The 14306-nt window shown below is 36.2% G+C and overlaps 1 protein-coding gene across 2 annotated transcripts in view; it reads left to right on the top strand.

The window, feature by feature from the left end:
* Cdh11 (cadherin 11) overlaps nucleotides 1-14306 on the top strand; it is a 164585-nt gene that overhangs the window by 147060 nt on the left and 3219 nt on the right. For both annotated transcript variants that reach the window (XM_085682073.2, XM_085682074.2), the window contains exons 10-12: nucleotides 682-815; nucleotides 1034-1151; nucleotides 13869-14120. In XM_085682073.2, the coding sequence (XP_085538199.1) occupies nucleotides 682-815; nucleotides 1034-1151; nucleotides 13869-14120 (504 nt within the window). The remainder of the gene's footprint in view (nucleotides 1-681; nucleotides 816-1033; nucleotides 1152-13868; nucleotides 14121-14306) is intronic.

Below are 14306 nucleotides of genomic sequence, written 5' to 3'. Positions count from 1 at the left end.
AGGTTCTATTAGCAACCTTTAGAATTATTCTCAGCTAAAGTAGGAAAATGGTTTAGTATTTCCTGGTTTAGGCATGACATTTAGTCTAGAAATCCTTCCATAGAATTTCACACACTTCTTATCTGAGATAACTTTTGTGCCAAAAATGCATGGTGTTAGTTTTTTATTTTTAATCTCCCAGCTCTGAAAGAAGTACTCAGGAGAATAATTTAAAGGGAAGAGCAATTTAGTTGTGCCCCAAGATTCAGAGTTTTATCCCAGGGTTCCCTGGCTGCGTCCCTAAGGACCTATAAGGATACAGAGCACTGTAGTGAGCAATATTCTATGGAGCAAAGATGCTCATGTCTTGGTAGACATGAAGCATGCCCCAAGGTCATCATTTCTCTAGCTTGACCATACTCGTTACTTTTTATTATTTTCTCCAAATTACCACAATATTACAAAATTATCAATGAATACTTAATTACATTACAACCTTCTAAATTGAATCACTCTCCAAAACACATGAATTGTAAATTAGTTCCTAAAGATATGAATGTGTCTAAGCATTTCCTAGATAAATCGTAGTTACATGTTTCTTAGAACTTGATGGAAGGAGCTTTTGCTCACTCTGAGAATTAGCATGGGCCATTATATATTCTTACTTGTTTATTTTTTACTGTCTGAATTCTCTTTTTCCAGACAACAGACATCAGGAAGCCAAAGTCCCAGTGGCCATCAGGATCCTAGATGTCAATGACAATGCTCCTAAATTTGCTGACCATTATGAAGGCTTTATCTGTGAGAGTGATCAAACCAAGCCACTCTCCAACCAAGTAAGGCTGACTCCCCCTCTCCTGGCCAGAAGCAATGTATTTGAAAGAGAGTTTGTTTTTGTGATCATCAAAAATTTGTACTCATCCAAAATTTTTTGGTGCATGAATCCTTCTTTGATGCGATGTTAAAATCAGAGGTTTTAGCATGTTAGAAAATTCTGGATAAATGCTATGCCGATGTCCTCATGAATTATTTATGAGCTACCTTTCTCTTTCAGCCAATAGTTACAGTTAGTGCAGATGACCAGGACGACACAGCCAATGGACCAAGATTTATCTTCAGCCTACCCCCTGAAATCATTCACAACCCAAATTTCACAGTCAGAGACAACAGAGGTTTGTACTAAAATTTCTATGCATTCAGAGACGTAGAAATGGAAAACAAATGCTTTTCATAACACACAACACAAATATTTTCACTAATCTAATAATGCCTTCCTGTTGAAGAATAAACAAGGAATAATAATGCCACTTCTGTTTTGACACACGAATTCATTTGATACATATGAATAAGTGAGTCTAATTTTGTTTTCCTGTGTGTGTGTGTGTGTGTGTGTGTGTGTGTGTGTTGGCTTTGATATTCATGAAGCAGCAGGAAAACCAAGTGGGAATGCTTACAGGGTCAATATGCAAACAACTCCATTTATCTAATTTTTAAAAAGATTGATAAACCCTTCGGGGAAGCATGGCTTTATGAATATTGATATCAAGTAAAGCATTAAAAGAGATTAGTTCAACTATGTAAGGCAGCATAATCTTTCACACGCAGACTTTCCCTCCAAACATAGTTGCAATGCAATGTGACTGAGAGCAACACTCCATATCAAAAAGTGCTGACAGTGGTATTGCCAGAAGGGGTTAAAAGGAAGCACTCTTTGTTCATTGCAAAAAAAAAATATATGACAGTATTCAATGAAATTCTTGATTCTCATTCTGTCAGTCAGAGAGGTTACAGACTTGCGGATTGTCAGGAGATGCTTTGATTGAGGAGACCTGACATGTTACAGTCCCTAGACAAAATTAGTGGCAGAGTAAGAAGTTGAGAGTAAGTGATCATTTTGATTAACAGACCGTACTACTATGCTCTGAGCATTTCTTCTCAGTGGAAACTCTGTATGTAAATCTGTAACAATGTCAGCCTACGAAATGCAGAGACCTATGAAACCATCCAGAACAGAAGACAGAGGTAGGCCTTCAATATGTGGATATTTTAATCGCCCTCTGTCATGTAAGTCTGTTTCCTTCTTCAAAACCGAAAAAAAGACTAAGGACAAAGGTCTCAAACTAATGCGAGATCACTGTTACTTCCCCATCACTCTAGGATTGCCATCAGTAGCCTCGTGCCAGCAGCTATGGTCTGAGCACCATGCTGAGATTCCTGTCTACTCTGTTCTCTTACTTTTCATTATACCACAAGCAGTAGTCATTCTTACCTTTTCCATTTGACAAGTAGGAAAGTGAAGCACAAAACCATTAAATAATTTGCCTAAAGTCAACCATGCAAATAGAAAGTAGAGTTGAGTTTTAAACCAAGTGGTCAAGCCTGATATTACTCTTTTAACTTCATGGGCTGATAATAAAGTGGAGCGATATTCTTTATGTTACTTGGATCTGGAGGGGATGTGATTTGACATATTTTAATAATTCTTGAACTGACTAGAACATTTAATTATGGGACTTATAAATTAAGCATATATCAGAAAGAGCCTATGAGGGAAAATGCCTGAGGTATTGTGACAGGGGCTTTTCTCTCCCAATACATTGCTTTCTCAAAGAGAGGCAAATCCTCCACAGAGATATGTGCTTTAAAGGAACCTTACTGGAAAGCTAGGGTTCACTTTTAAAATGGCCCTTATCATTTCAAAAATAGCAACTCTACTTTTCATCCTTTTTATTTTGTCCTTAACCTTCACCTTCTTGGCTTTACGTGTAGGAGTAAGCTCCTTCAGGAATAATTGAACCAGACCTGGGACACAAGCATATAATCTCCTCTGCTCAGAAGGATGTATCAGGAGGATTGCAACCTCAAGGACTTCCTAAACCACAGAGTGGGTTCAAGGAAGGCTTGCACAACATAGCAAGATCCTTTCTCAAAACCAAAGTTGACTAAAAGGGCTCAAGATGTAGGTGAAAGCTAGTGTTTTCTTAGTATGCAAGAACCACTAAATTCAAATGTTCAATCAGTAGGATGAGAGGGAGGGAGGGAGGGAGGGAGGGAGGGAGGGAAGGATGGAGAAGAGAGAGCAAGTGGGGATAGAAACTAGAGTAGGCAAGAGTTTTCAGCCAAGGGCACATACTTTCAGTTGGTACAGGGATTAAAATAGTAACTTTCTTTTGTAATGACGTTTCTCCAGTATAGGAGACCAGGAGTGAGGGTGAGAACTTAATCAATAATGTGTACGTAGCTAAGCTGAGAAAGGTCTACGTAAAGATTCCATAAGGCTTTCTGAGGATTTGTGCATCTGTATTTTAGCACAAGGGAATCCTGCCACAGCAGTTAGCTGTTTCCATCTTTCCAAGTTAGTTCCCAGGACTAGTCTGGGTTGACAGCTTGTTTTTTTTTTTCTTCACATTTTGCAATGTTATTATTAGTTTAATTGTTACTTACCTTTGCCAGTAGTGAGGAGATTTGATTGGCTGTTCAGAAAACTCTGGCTGTGCTCTTATCTTTGACCTGTGTGTTGGTACAATCACCAAATTACATTTGAAATCTAATGGCTTGGCTCTATTACTATCAAGATCTGCATCACAGCTTGCCTCCTGCAAGCAGCAGGCTGTTCCAGGCTTCACTGAACAGCTCAGCTTCATCTTCATCACCTGCTCAGGTTTTTTTTTAATATGAAATCATATTTTGTCTCCATTAACCTCCGTAAACACTGTACTGTGGCATATGGTTCTCAGGAGGTTTATAAGTATTTTGTTTTACCATGGTACTTTGCGGATGCCATCTACAATTTCATGGAGATTATATTACCACTGATGAGCCAGCCAACTACACAATCCATCTTCCCTACCTTCTCTTTTAGGAGACTAATCCTACTGTTGAGCTATACTTTTGCAGAGAATTGCTACTTCTTAAGAAAAATTACTTTATTAACTATGGCAAACAGTTAATGAAAACTCCCATGTTTAGTGCTATTACAGAACCTCAAAGCAAACACAGTCCTATAATTATCATTTAATAGAGTTACTTTCTGCTGGCTCCTAAAAGTAATTGCATATTGAAGTAATCGAAAAGGAATAATCACATTCCACATCCTATTAATAGCCTACTGAGTTACCAAATTCATCGGCAGAGACTATTTTCCATAGAAAACAGGAGATAATGGTGTAGATCATGCTGAGGAAAAGTATCAACTCATTTTCTCCTTGAGTATTTACTTCCATTATGCTGTGTAAATAATCGCTATTGTGTTTGTCAAAAGCCATTTTAAGCATCTTTAGACAAATAAAAGGAAAACCCTCTTAGTACAAATCAGCCTTTTATTTCATGTTATCTTACTTCATCAGAGTCCCAGCTTCAAAGCTGCATCAGTAGGTATAAGAAAAGTAGAACCCTGGGTAGCTCTTCAACATGTAAGCCCATCTTGAACTATTAATATCAGAATGGCAATATCTGTCTTGGACAGATAGAGCGCCAGTCCCCTGTATCCATTGAGATGCATTTCCTTTGAAAATACCAGACTTAGGACATCTCTGAAAACACAAGGAATGAATAATGGATGAGAGAAGTTCAAGGGTGGAAAATGACAGGGAATAATCCTCCTCATTTAGCCTGTTCTTCACTGGCTTATAAAATCTTTGCAGACCATTTTCACCATAAGGATGTGTTTTATGTTTTTACACATTTTTAAATGAGGGACGAACATGAGCTGTCCAAAAGCAATGATCTGTCCAAGGTCATACTCCCAGGCAGTCATGAAATTGGGTCTATATATTAGGAAATCATTTCTTGGTGATTGTGGCATGCTGGAAAGCGTATCAAAAGTGCAGTATCTTCTGTTAAATCTGTTCTATCTTTGTTTACTGCATAGTCAAATAAGAACACTCCACAGAGAGGAAAAATTTGTGGTTCTGTTCATCAGTCGAGGATTCAGGGAATGAGCAAAGAGAAAAGGAAAAATGACTTTGATTTCCATTTCAATCATAGCCATAATAATTGTTGTAAAATATATTTGCGAAAGATTGTATGATCTTTTTCGATTGCATAATTAATTTATAGCCCTTGTAGGAAAATTAGAAAACACAAGCAGCAGAAATAAGATTAAAATAATAAAAATAACATGGTATACCCTAAAAACAAACACTGTTGTTTTTTATTCCCTTCCAGCTGTTTTCTTTTCTTAAATTTTAATGAAAAGAACTGAAACAATGCATCTGTTTTCCGCTCAGCTTGTGATAAAGATTGGTCTGCATCGGAACACTGATGCTAGTGCTCTCTAGCTAGGATTTTTTCACTAAAGGACAACATTTGGCCGTTATTTTTAAGTTCATAGCTTTTGCACACCTTTGCCAGTTATGTGCTTAACTCTTTTAGGATGAGTTCTTAGAATGGAATCAGTAGACCAAAAGCTTTTTTGTTGTTATTTTTTTCTATTTTCCTTTTATTACAAATGGACTTTTTCATATAATGTACTTTGATTTCTCTCTAATAGATAAAGTGTTCACTGGAAGTGTTTCACTGATTTCTGAAAGCCTCAGGAAAGTCACTTCATTCTCGCATTCTCACATCCCCACTAAACTCACATAACTTCATCTTAGCCTTCTAATTGACAAATAAAATAGTAATATCATTTCAGAATTCTAATATCTTTAATTATCTGCAAATTTTATGTAAACCTCCATGATTTCTTGTTTTATCTCCTTTTATAATTTGATTTTTTCTTTTGCTTTTGCTTATGTATGTGATGGGGTCAGATAGATTCATGTAAAAATGCATTTTGCCTAACAAGCTTCAGATGCCAGAGATATGGTATCTTGCTGGAGCTAGAAGTACAGATGGTTGAGACCTTCCTGATGTGGTGCTGAGAATCCATCTTCTGTTCTCTCTCTGCAAGAGTATCACATGCTCTTCCTCTGAGCTTTTCTCCAGCCCCTTTGCTGTATTATTAATAACTGGCCATTCACAAGCTTTTCTCAAGTCTTAAATAATCAACTCACAATTTTACAGTTGAGTTTAGATCTCACCTCTTGGCAACATTAACCTTTCACCTGACCTTTCTATGCAGACATCCTGATGTCTCAACATCTTTTTGATTCTGACTATGTCATTTTCATTATAAACAGAGTATCTTTTCCTCTCATATTATCCCTGGCAATAGTTTTCTCACCAAAATTAATAACTTTATTCGTCTATCAATATTTTCTTCTTCTTTGTGTATCAGCTTTAAATATCAGTCTTTTATCAATGGATATTTTGCAATCTTCCACTTGTCAGTCTTTTTGTAATTACCTCTTATAATTGGCCATGCTCAAGAATGTTGACAACCAGTTAATATCCCCTACATTGTTTGTGGTAGAAATCTAGCGGTTTTTATTCTTCTTATTCTTTTGATTAACTCCACTGCCAATGTATTGTTTTCCTTAATGGTTGAATGTACACAGATACCAATGGGTATCTTGGACATATTCTTTTTAAGCTTCCTCTGGTCACTGTCTTAACTAATTGGCTTAAACTCTTTTAGTGGCTTATATGTCTCTAACCATTGGTATTCCACTATTCATGGGCACTATTCTTGTATTTGTTTATGAAGTGCTTTTTTAGCATATTATTTTATGCATTTTGCACCCCTTCAAAATGGAAAAAAATGGAACAGATGTCACAGAAGACTTTAGCGTCAGAAATGTAACAAACTGTAACTGTTAATATTCTGTCAATGTCAGCATACAATACACACAGTGATATCTCATAGGTGGGTGCTTATGTCATATAGCTGCACACAGGCAGTCACGGCTGCCATGTTTCCTTTGATATTCTTTTAAATTTTGTAGATTCTACAACATAACTTCCTCAGATGTGTATAACTTTTGTTTCTTCTGGGAGTCACTGCAGCCTCCACAGTCCTGAATCATCTTTTACATTAGCAATATAAAGGCCATCTTATTTAGAATTTTCCTCATTGCGGTATTACCTTCATTGCACAATACTGGTAAAATACAGTATTATGTTTGACTTTTGAAATTTATAGAAGGTTGGATGTGCTTGTGGACTTCTGACAACACTGTGGGGAGATAAACATTCTGCGTGGAGCTTTGATTCCTTTTCTGTCCCTCCACAACAAGGACCTTAGGCTTTGAAGAACATTTTAGTTGTTGTTGGTTTTGTTTTTGTCTTTGTTTCTTTTTTTTTAAGAGCATAATGCCTTCATGTTCTTTAACTATGATGGAGTCCAGTTTTGTTTTGTTATTTTACCATAGGTGTTGAAAAATCTTCATAAAAGGAAATTGGTTTAACTGACATACAGCCATATAGTGTGCATAGTTTAGCTGTGAACAAATTAAATACACTGAAAATTAGAAAACTTGAATTCTGTTTCTATTTCTATTTCCATGCTATTGTGAAAATTGTTTCTTTCTTTGTTTCTCATTGAAAAATTGTTTGGGAAATCATATGCAGAAGCAATAAGGTACAGAATTTACCCATATTAAAAGCTGAATAAACATTGTCTGGTTGACTCTATCACAGTTTAAACAATAGTAGAAGAATAATATTATTAAAAGACAAAACAGTTACTAAGAGAATTAACAACAATCATATGTAATGTTCCGTGTTTGTAACTTCAGTCTTTGGGAGTCTGGAGATTTTGAAGCAATTCTATGTTACACAGTGAGTTCTAGGACATCTTGGTCAAGTGAATAAGACCTTGTTCCAAAATAAAAAGAGAAAAGAAGACAAATGAGACATGTATACAGTGTAGATAAGGTGGGATAAGTCAGACTAGGTTTGATAGCAAATAATGTAAAGAGATAGACTGGAAATTAGTGTTATGCTAGTGAGTCAGTAAAATATGACCATAAAAATGCTACATCAGTATGTGGTGTGTTGAAAAGTGTAGCCGGACAGGAGCTGGAAAGAGGAAGTGGCTAAGAAGTGCAAGCATCTGAGTTTGAATCCTCAGCATCTACTTTTAAAAAAAAGCCTGGGATATCCTTTTATGCCTGTACCCCCAGTGTTGGGCTACTGAGATGGTCAGATCATGGGAGCTTGCTAGTCAGCCATCTTCGCTAAAAAAAAAACAAAAAAAAACCAAAAAAAAACAAAAAAAAACAGTGCTTTGGGTTCAGTGAGGAACTCTGTATCAAAGAACTACTGTGGCAAATGTTAGGGTAAGACAACCTTTATCTTCTAATGGTCTCTGTAGGCATGCCCACAACTCAAAAACACACATTTGACACCCACTTCAGAACATCACCCAATAATCATATACACAGACACATACACTTATAACCATGCACACACCTACAGTTATATATACACAGACTCACACAACATGCATATACAGGCACATCCACACATATCAAATAATTAAATAAGAAACATGCAATTGTTGGATTTTTTTTTCCTTTTTGCTCTTTGTTCTTTGGGGGCCCTCTACTCAGCTCCCGAATAAATACACGAAGACTTATTCTTAATTGGGAATGCCCAACCTTAGCTTGGCTTGTTTCTAGCCACCTTTTCTTAACTTAAATGATCGCACCTTTACCTTCTGCCTCTGAGATTTTACCTTTCTCTATTCTCTGTACCTTTCTTTACTTCCTACTCTATGTCTGACTGTGTGACTCTGTGGCTGGCCCATGGTGTCCTTCTCACCTTCTTCTTCTTTCACTCCTCTCTTCTCTTTCTATTTATTCTCTTTGCATGTCAGTCACACTATCCCTCTCCCGACTATGTATTGGCCTTTCAGCTCTTTATTAGACCAATCAGGTGTTTTAGGCAGGCAAAGTAACACAGTTTCACAGAGCTTTTAAAAAGCAGCATAAAAGAATGCAGCATATCTTTGCATCATTAAACAAATATTTCATAGCATAAATGAATGCAATATATCTTAAAATGACATTTCACAATAGTGTAGAAACACATGAAATCATTTCACTTAACAACACATAGAATACTACAGACATACAGACATCAACAAAACAGTGGATGAAACAAAGTCCCTGAACTCTGTGTTTTGTGGAGACCATAAGCATTAAATAGTATATTGTGAATTGTGAAATACAAATTAATCACAGGTAGAGGAAGAGACCCTAGTGTATCTAGAAAGGCAAGAAAATAAAAATATATATGACTAATAACTTCATCTTTGAACACACTGAGTTTATCTAAGCTGCTTAAATCCATTTATTGAACACTACACAGCTTGCAAATATTATTTTTAGCTTCGAATATTTATGATATTCAGATTGACAATGAAAAGCTGCTTGATGCACCAAATCAAAACAAATTATTAAAAATCTACAAACTTAAAAAGTATAAAATTAATTATGTGAAGCTAAACTTTATAATAATGTTTATATGATTGTAGATTATACTGTTTTCTGAAACTATTAAAACTGAAAACTTCTCAAGGACTGTTTGGTCACATACATCCTTTCCATATGTTAAAACTATTGCCTGTCCTAGGGAAACTGGAGTCTAATAGAAAGTAAATAAATATTTTTTTGCTACTGACTTGAAAATGAACTTCCTTAATACATGGAAGAGTTTTTACTAAAGTGGATGGATCTTTTTTGTCTTTTTTGTCCCTTAGGGTGTGTTGAATTGGTAAAACAGGTAAATTTAAGTAAGAATGAAGGAAAGTATCTACCTAAGAGCAAGGCCTACTTTAAACTTCCCCAAATATTTAATGGTCTCATGAACAGATTCTCAGACTAAAGCTTCTAAAGGGACTTATAAATAGTCAGAGTGCTTCAGATGGTCATGAAATGAGGGCTCTTCACCCACAGAGACTAGAAGGGCAAAGAATCAAGAGGGGCAAGGAGAAACTTCCCTCTGATGTCAAAATGGACACAGCAGAATATTCTAGTCCCTTTCTCTCATGCTTCCTTTAATCACCTTCTCAAATGCAGGAGCTATACCCATTTCTGACAATATGTTTTAAGATAATGAAAGGGTTGATATACAATGCAGCCACATATCAAAGGCTATTTCTCCACCAGAATTTTCCATTTTAGTGTCATATTTTATATATCTCCCATTGGGCTACATCATCCTATATTTATATAAGCAGCCCAACCAGGTGCCGTGGAGACCATCATCATTAGTAAACTTTGAATTTTGTTAGTATAAAATGAAAAACTGTGAAGTTAAAAGCAGCAAGCAATTAGGAGTCCATATTTTAGACATAAAATTTTGAAACCTGAATTTATTTCTTCCATTTATAGAAACACTGCAATCTGTGCATGTCATATACCAGTAATTAATGGCAACATTTGCAAAGTTTTGCCTAAGTGGGAAAGAAAGTATAACTGGTTACCTACCTGCATCCAGAGTTGGAAATATTGAGATTCAGTATGAAAAGCAGAGCTGGAAAACAATTTGTTATCCTGGGGAAATATATAACCTAGACCTGAAGCATAAACTAGCACCTTACTTATGGAGTATAAACACTTCCATGTAGGCAGTTGCTTTAGAAGCTTTAGTGACATTTCCAGGAATTCACATTTCTATCCTTGCCAACGCGTTTCTCTTTCTCATTAGTCTCCTACTTTAAGGGGAGGATTTCCAGAAAAGAATTAATATTCTCCTAGCATCATCAACAGGCCAGCATTACACAGAGCCCTTTTGTGAATGAAAGCAAAGTTAATTCTAAATATATTAATTTCTTGTTTAAATCAACACATATAGAGAAGATTCAAGATGTAAAGCACTTCCATTTGATCCTCAAGACTTAGTGGTTTTTCTCTGTAAAGACTTTGCATGGGTAGAAAAGGATCTATGAAGTCTCAAAATAGAACATTTAAAATAAAGCAATATTCAGTTTCTATGATTGTTTCTAGCTGCCATGTTGAAATCTATCCTTCTCTGTAAATATGCCCACACTGGCCTCTTCTGTATTTTCATAAATCCAAACTAAGGTAACCCTCAAAGACAGAGTGTGAGTGGCCAGCTACTTAGAATAATTTAGATGAAAAGTGGAACTAGTCATTCTTACATTGAGTCCATGTTCCCAGAAAGGAGTTATGCTATTGTTTTTAGTTCATTTCTTTTTCCATTAGTGCTTTTAGAACTGATTTTCATTCATCCCTGACTATACTGACTCTTTCTGAGCATGTTCTGAATGAGTCACAAGAACTACCATCGTAGGTTCTGATGCTAGTGCTCAGAACTGTTCATTTGGGAAAAGCTCCTCCTACTCCTGTGGGAGATATGACAATGTGGACTTAGAGAATATATTTTATGGATTTAAGCAGCTTAGATTATTTTAGTGTTAGGTCAGATTGGTAGACAAGTCTCATTTCTATAACCTTAACCCCTCATTAGGGCCCATGGGTGGACTTGGTTCTAGGTGCTAATTTTTTGGTTGGCAGATTTTTGTGAGACTTTTGGAATACCAATCAATCCAGAGGACAATCAATGGAGAATATTACATCATTTAGTTTTGGTAACTACTCCATGTTTTATGTGGGGTATGAGTAGATTTTCTTGTTTTAAGATGAACAAACTAGTCCATTTCCTTTCTACCTCTAGAACTGATCCTAATCTCTGTTTGCATAAACATCCTTTACTAGAAGAGATTTTAGAAGTTTTAGATATCCTGCTGCCATGTCACTCGGAGATTGGACCTGATTCATCCTGGAATTCTGAGGAGATTTTCTGTACTAATTTCAGTGTCTCTGAGAACAGCTGGTTTTCCAGAAGATGACTCATCTTGGATTCACATATTGCTAGTGTTTACAGAACTGGGTTACACACCAGTGTTTGACTTTCTTCCACTCTTGTGTAGACGCTTGACTGCTGTGATCTAGAAAAGATCATCTTGCATGGATAACTGGTTGAAAAATAGATCTCAAATTATGATTTCTAAAAGTTTATGAAAAGAGAAAGAAAAAAAAATGCTCAGTTCACATCTTCAGCCATGAGACCATGGTACCAGAGTAGATCCTGCATAGTTATGCTAAATCAGGGTTCACAGGGGATTTCACTCAGATTATATTTCTTTTGATCAAGACATTTAATCAATTTGCTTATGCTAGGAATTTTAATATTTATTTTATTCATAACATTCATAATGATATTTCCAGTAATTAGCATGGAATAAAGATTGTAAATTTTTATTTGTGGACGTCCAATTTGGACACAGAAAAGTAGAAAAGAGACAATGTCTTTAAATAATTTATTGTAGGCACATATATTTAATTATGAAGTAAGGCATAGTAGTGAAACCCTGAACAGAAGAGCATCACGAGACTAATTTTTCTTTGGCTAGTTTACTTTTCACACTATTTTATGTAGTACATATAAATTTTCTCCAATAATAAAAGCACAGTATATCAATCACATGAAAGCCAAAAAATGAAAAACTGAGAGGCATAGCTGTTTTTCCATGACTTGGTTGAGATTGGCAATGCAAGGCTTAGAAACCATAATTATAAAGACTGCCAAAGTCAGGGAATACATATAAGCTTACCTTTATCCCTACTCAGACTTGAGTGCTCAATTTTATATGAGACCATAGCTACCAAACAGGCCAAGTAAAATAAATTACATTTTTCCTTTACCTAAAATGAAGCAATTATATTTCAAGATTCTTGGATTTTTTTTCCTACTAAAGGAACAAATTTATGACCCTATCAACCTAATATAAGTTTGTCATCTAGATGGCTTTACTGTTGGCCGTAGCATTCACTTAGCTATGAATTATTGCTTCTTAACCTAAAAAGACACTGGCCATACCAGCGTATTGGGTTCCTATGCAATTTTCATGGAGCACATTAAATTTCTACTCCTTTTTAAAACAAACTAATATTTTCCTCACCTGGGAATATATCCTCTATTAGATTTTTGTCTGTAGAGCGAGCATGATGAGGAAACATTGGGGAATAACAGTTATAAAACTTAGAGAAATATAAAGGCCAATATCTGGATTTGGTTAAACTTTTCCCAGGACCTAGTTACAGTATTTGCTGAACAAATATTTGTTAAATGTCTGGCTATACATCGGACAATAAAGAGTCAGAGATGAATCAGATAAAATCGCCCGTTCTCTAGAAATCCCCAGTCTCTTTGAGGTCAATGTGGTTATATCAACAAATCAAGAGAGATGTTTGTAGAATATGTACTTCTGTAGAAATATGAATATACAGTGTGAAGATTCACAATGAGCAGGGTAATAGAGACATTCAGAAGGCATCCTTAAGAGATGACTTTGGGATATATTTTTGAGCCAGGAGAAGTCTAGCTGTCATGATAGAAATAATTATTTGATATGAGAAGGGATTGGAAGAATACACAAGAAAGGTGCAATGAGTACTTTGGCCAGAAATGACTTCTCCATGTTGGGCTGGACTGGTTCATTTGGGTCAACAGAATTTCTTAACCCAGAAAACACGATTAAGTCTAGGTAAAGAAAACACAATGTTCTGCTTTGTACTTTGGGGCTGTGGGATGTGGGTAATAGAGAGAAGAATTGTTATTAGGGGATATGTTTAATGACTTAGTTTCTGAGGCTTGTTTAAGTTTGAAAGGAATAAGAGTGAGCTGCAAGTTTAATCAAGTATTTCCATTTTCCTAAGATACCTCCCTGTGGTTTATGAGTGGGTTGTGATTCGGATGTGGAAGGATGTCAAATTTCCTTAATAAATACAAACTGTCAAAGGACAAGCCCTAAAAAGTCAGTTTCTTTAGTTTGTTCCAAAATGAAGAGATGATTCCATCATCCTTTTATGCTATATCATGGCTTCTATAAATATCTAGATGAATTAACAAGCAAGAAACATTCTAACTTTTGATTTGGTAACACACAACATGTCTTCAAAACTGGAAAGCTGCGAGCAACTGTGGTCAGTATGGTTCTATGATGGAAATACATCCTGTCTCTCTTCTTCAAACAGATAACACTGCAGGGGTATATGCCCGACGTGGAGGTTTCAGTCGACAGAAGCAGGACTTCTACCTCCTGCCCATCGTGATCAGTGATGGTGGCATCCCACCCATGAGTAGCACCAATACCCTCACAATCAAAGTCTGTGGGTGTGACGTGAATGGGGCACTGCTGTCCTGTAATGCTGAGGCCTACATCCTGAATGCCGGCCTGAGCACCGGGGCCCTCATCGCCATCCTTGCCTGCATTGTCATTCTTCTAGGTAAGAATTTCCCTGCTACATGGTACAATCAGTGCAGATCCTTCAAATGATGTATCCAGTACAGGGTGGCTATAAAGGCTGTACTGTGTTCATTCACAGAGTTTAAAACAAATCACAGGATGTGATGACTCTTGTGAATTCTATTGCATAATAGGTAGAACATCGGAATGGACACATTTTGCAGAA

Source organism: Myodes glareolus, chromosome 22 (assembly GCF_982192425.1).
Source record: "Myodes glareolus chromosome 22, mMyoGla1.1, whole genome shotgun sequence".
Taxonomy (NCBI): Eukaryota; Metazoa; Chordata; class Mammalia; order Rodentia; family Cricetidae; genus Myodes; species Myodes glareolus.
This window is presented reverse-complemented; position numbering and strand designations above follow the sequence as displayed.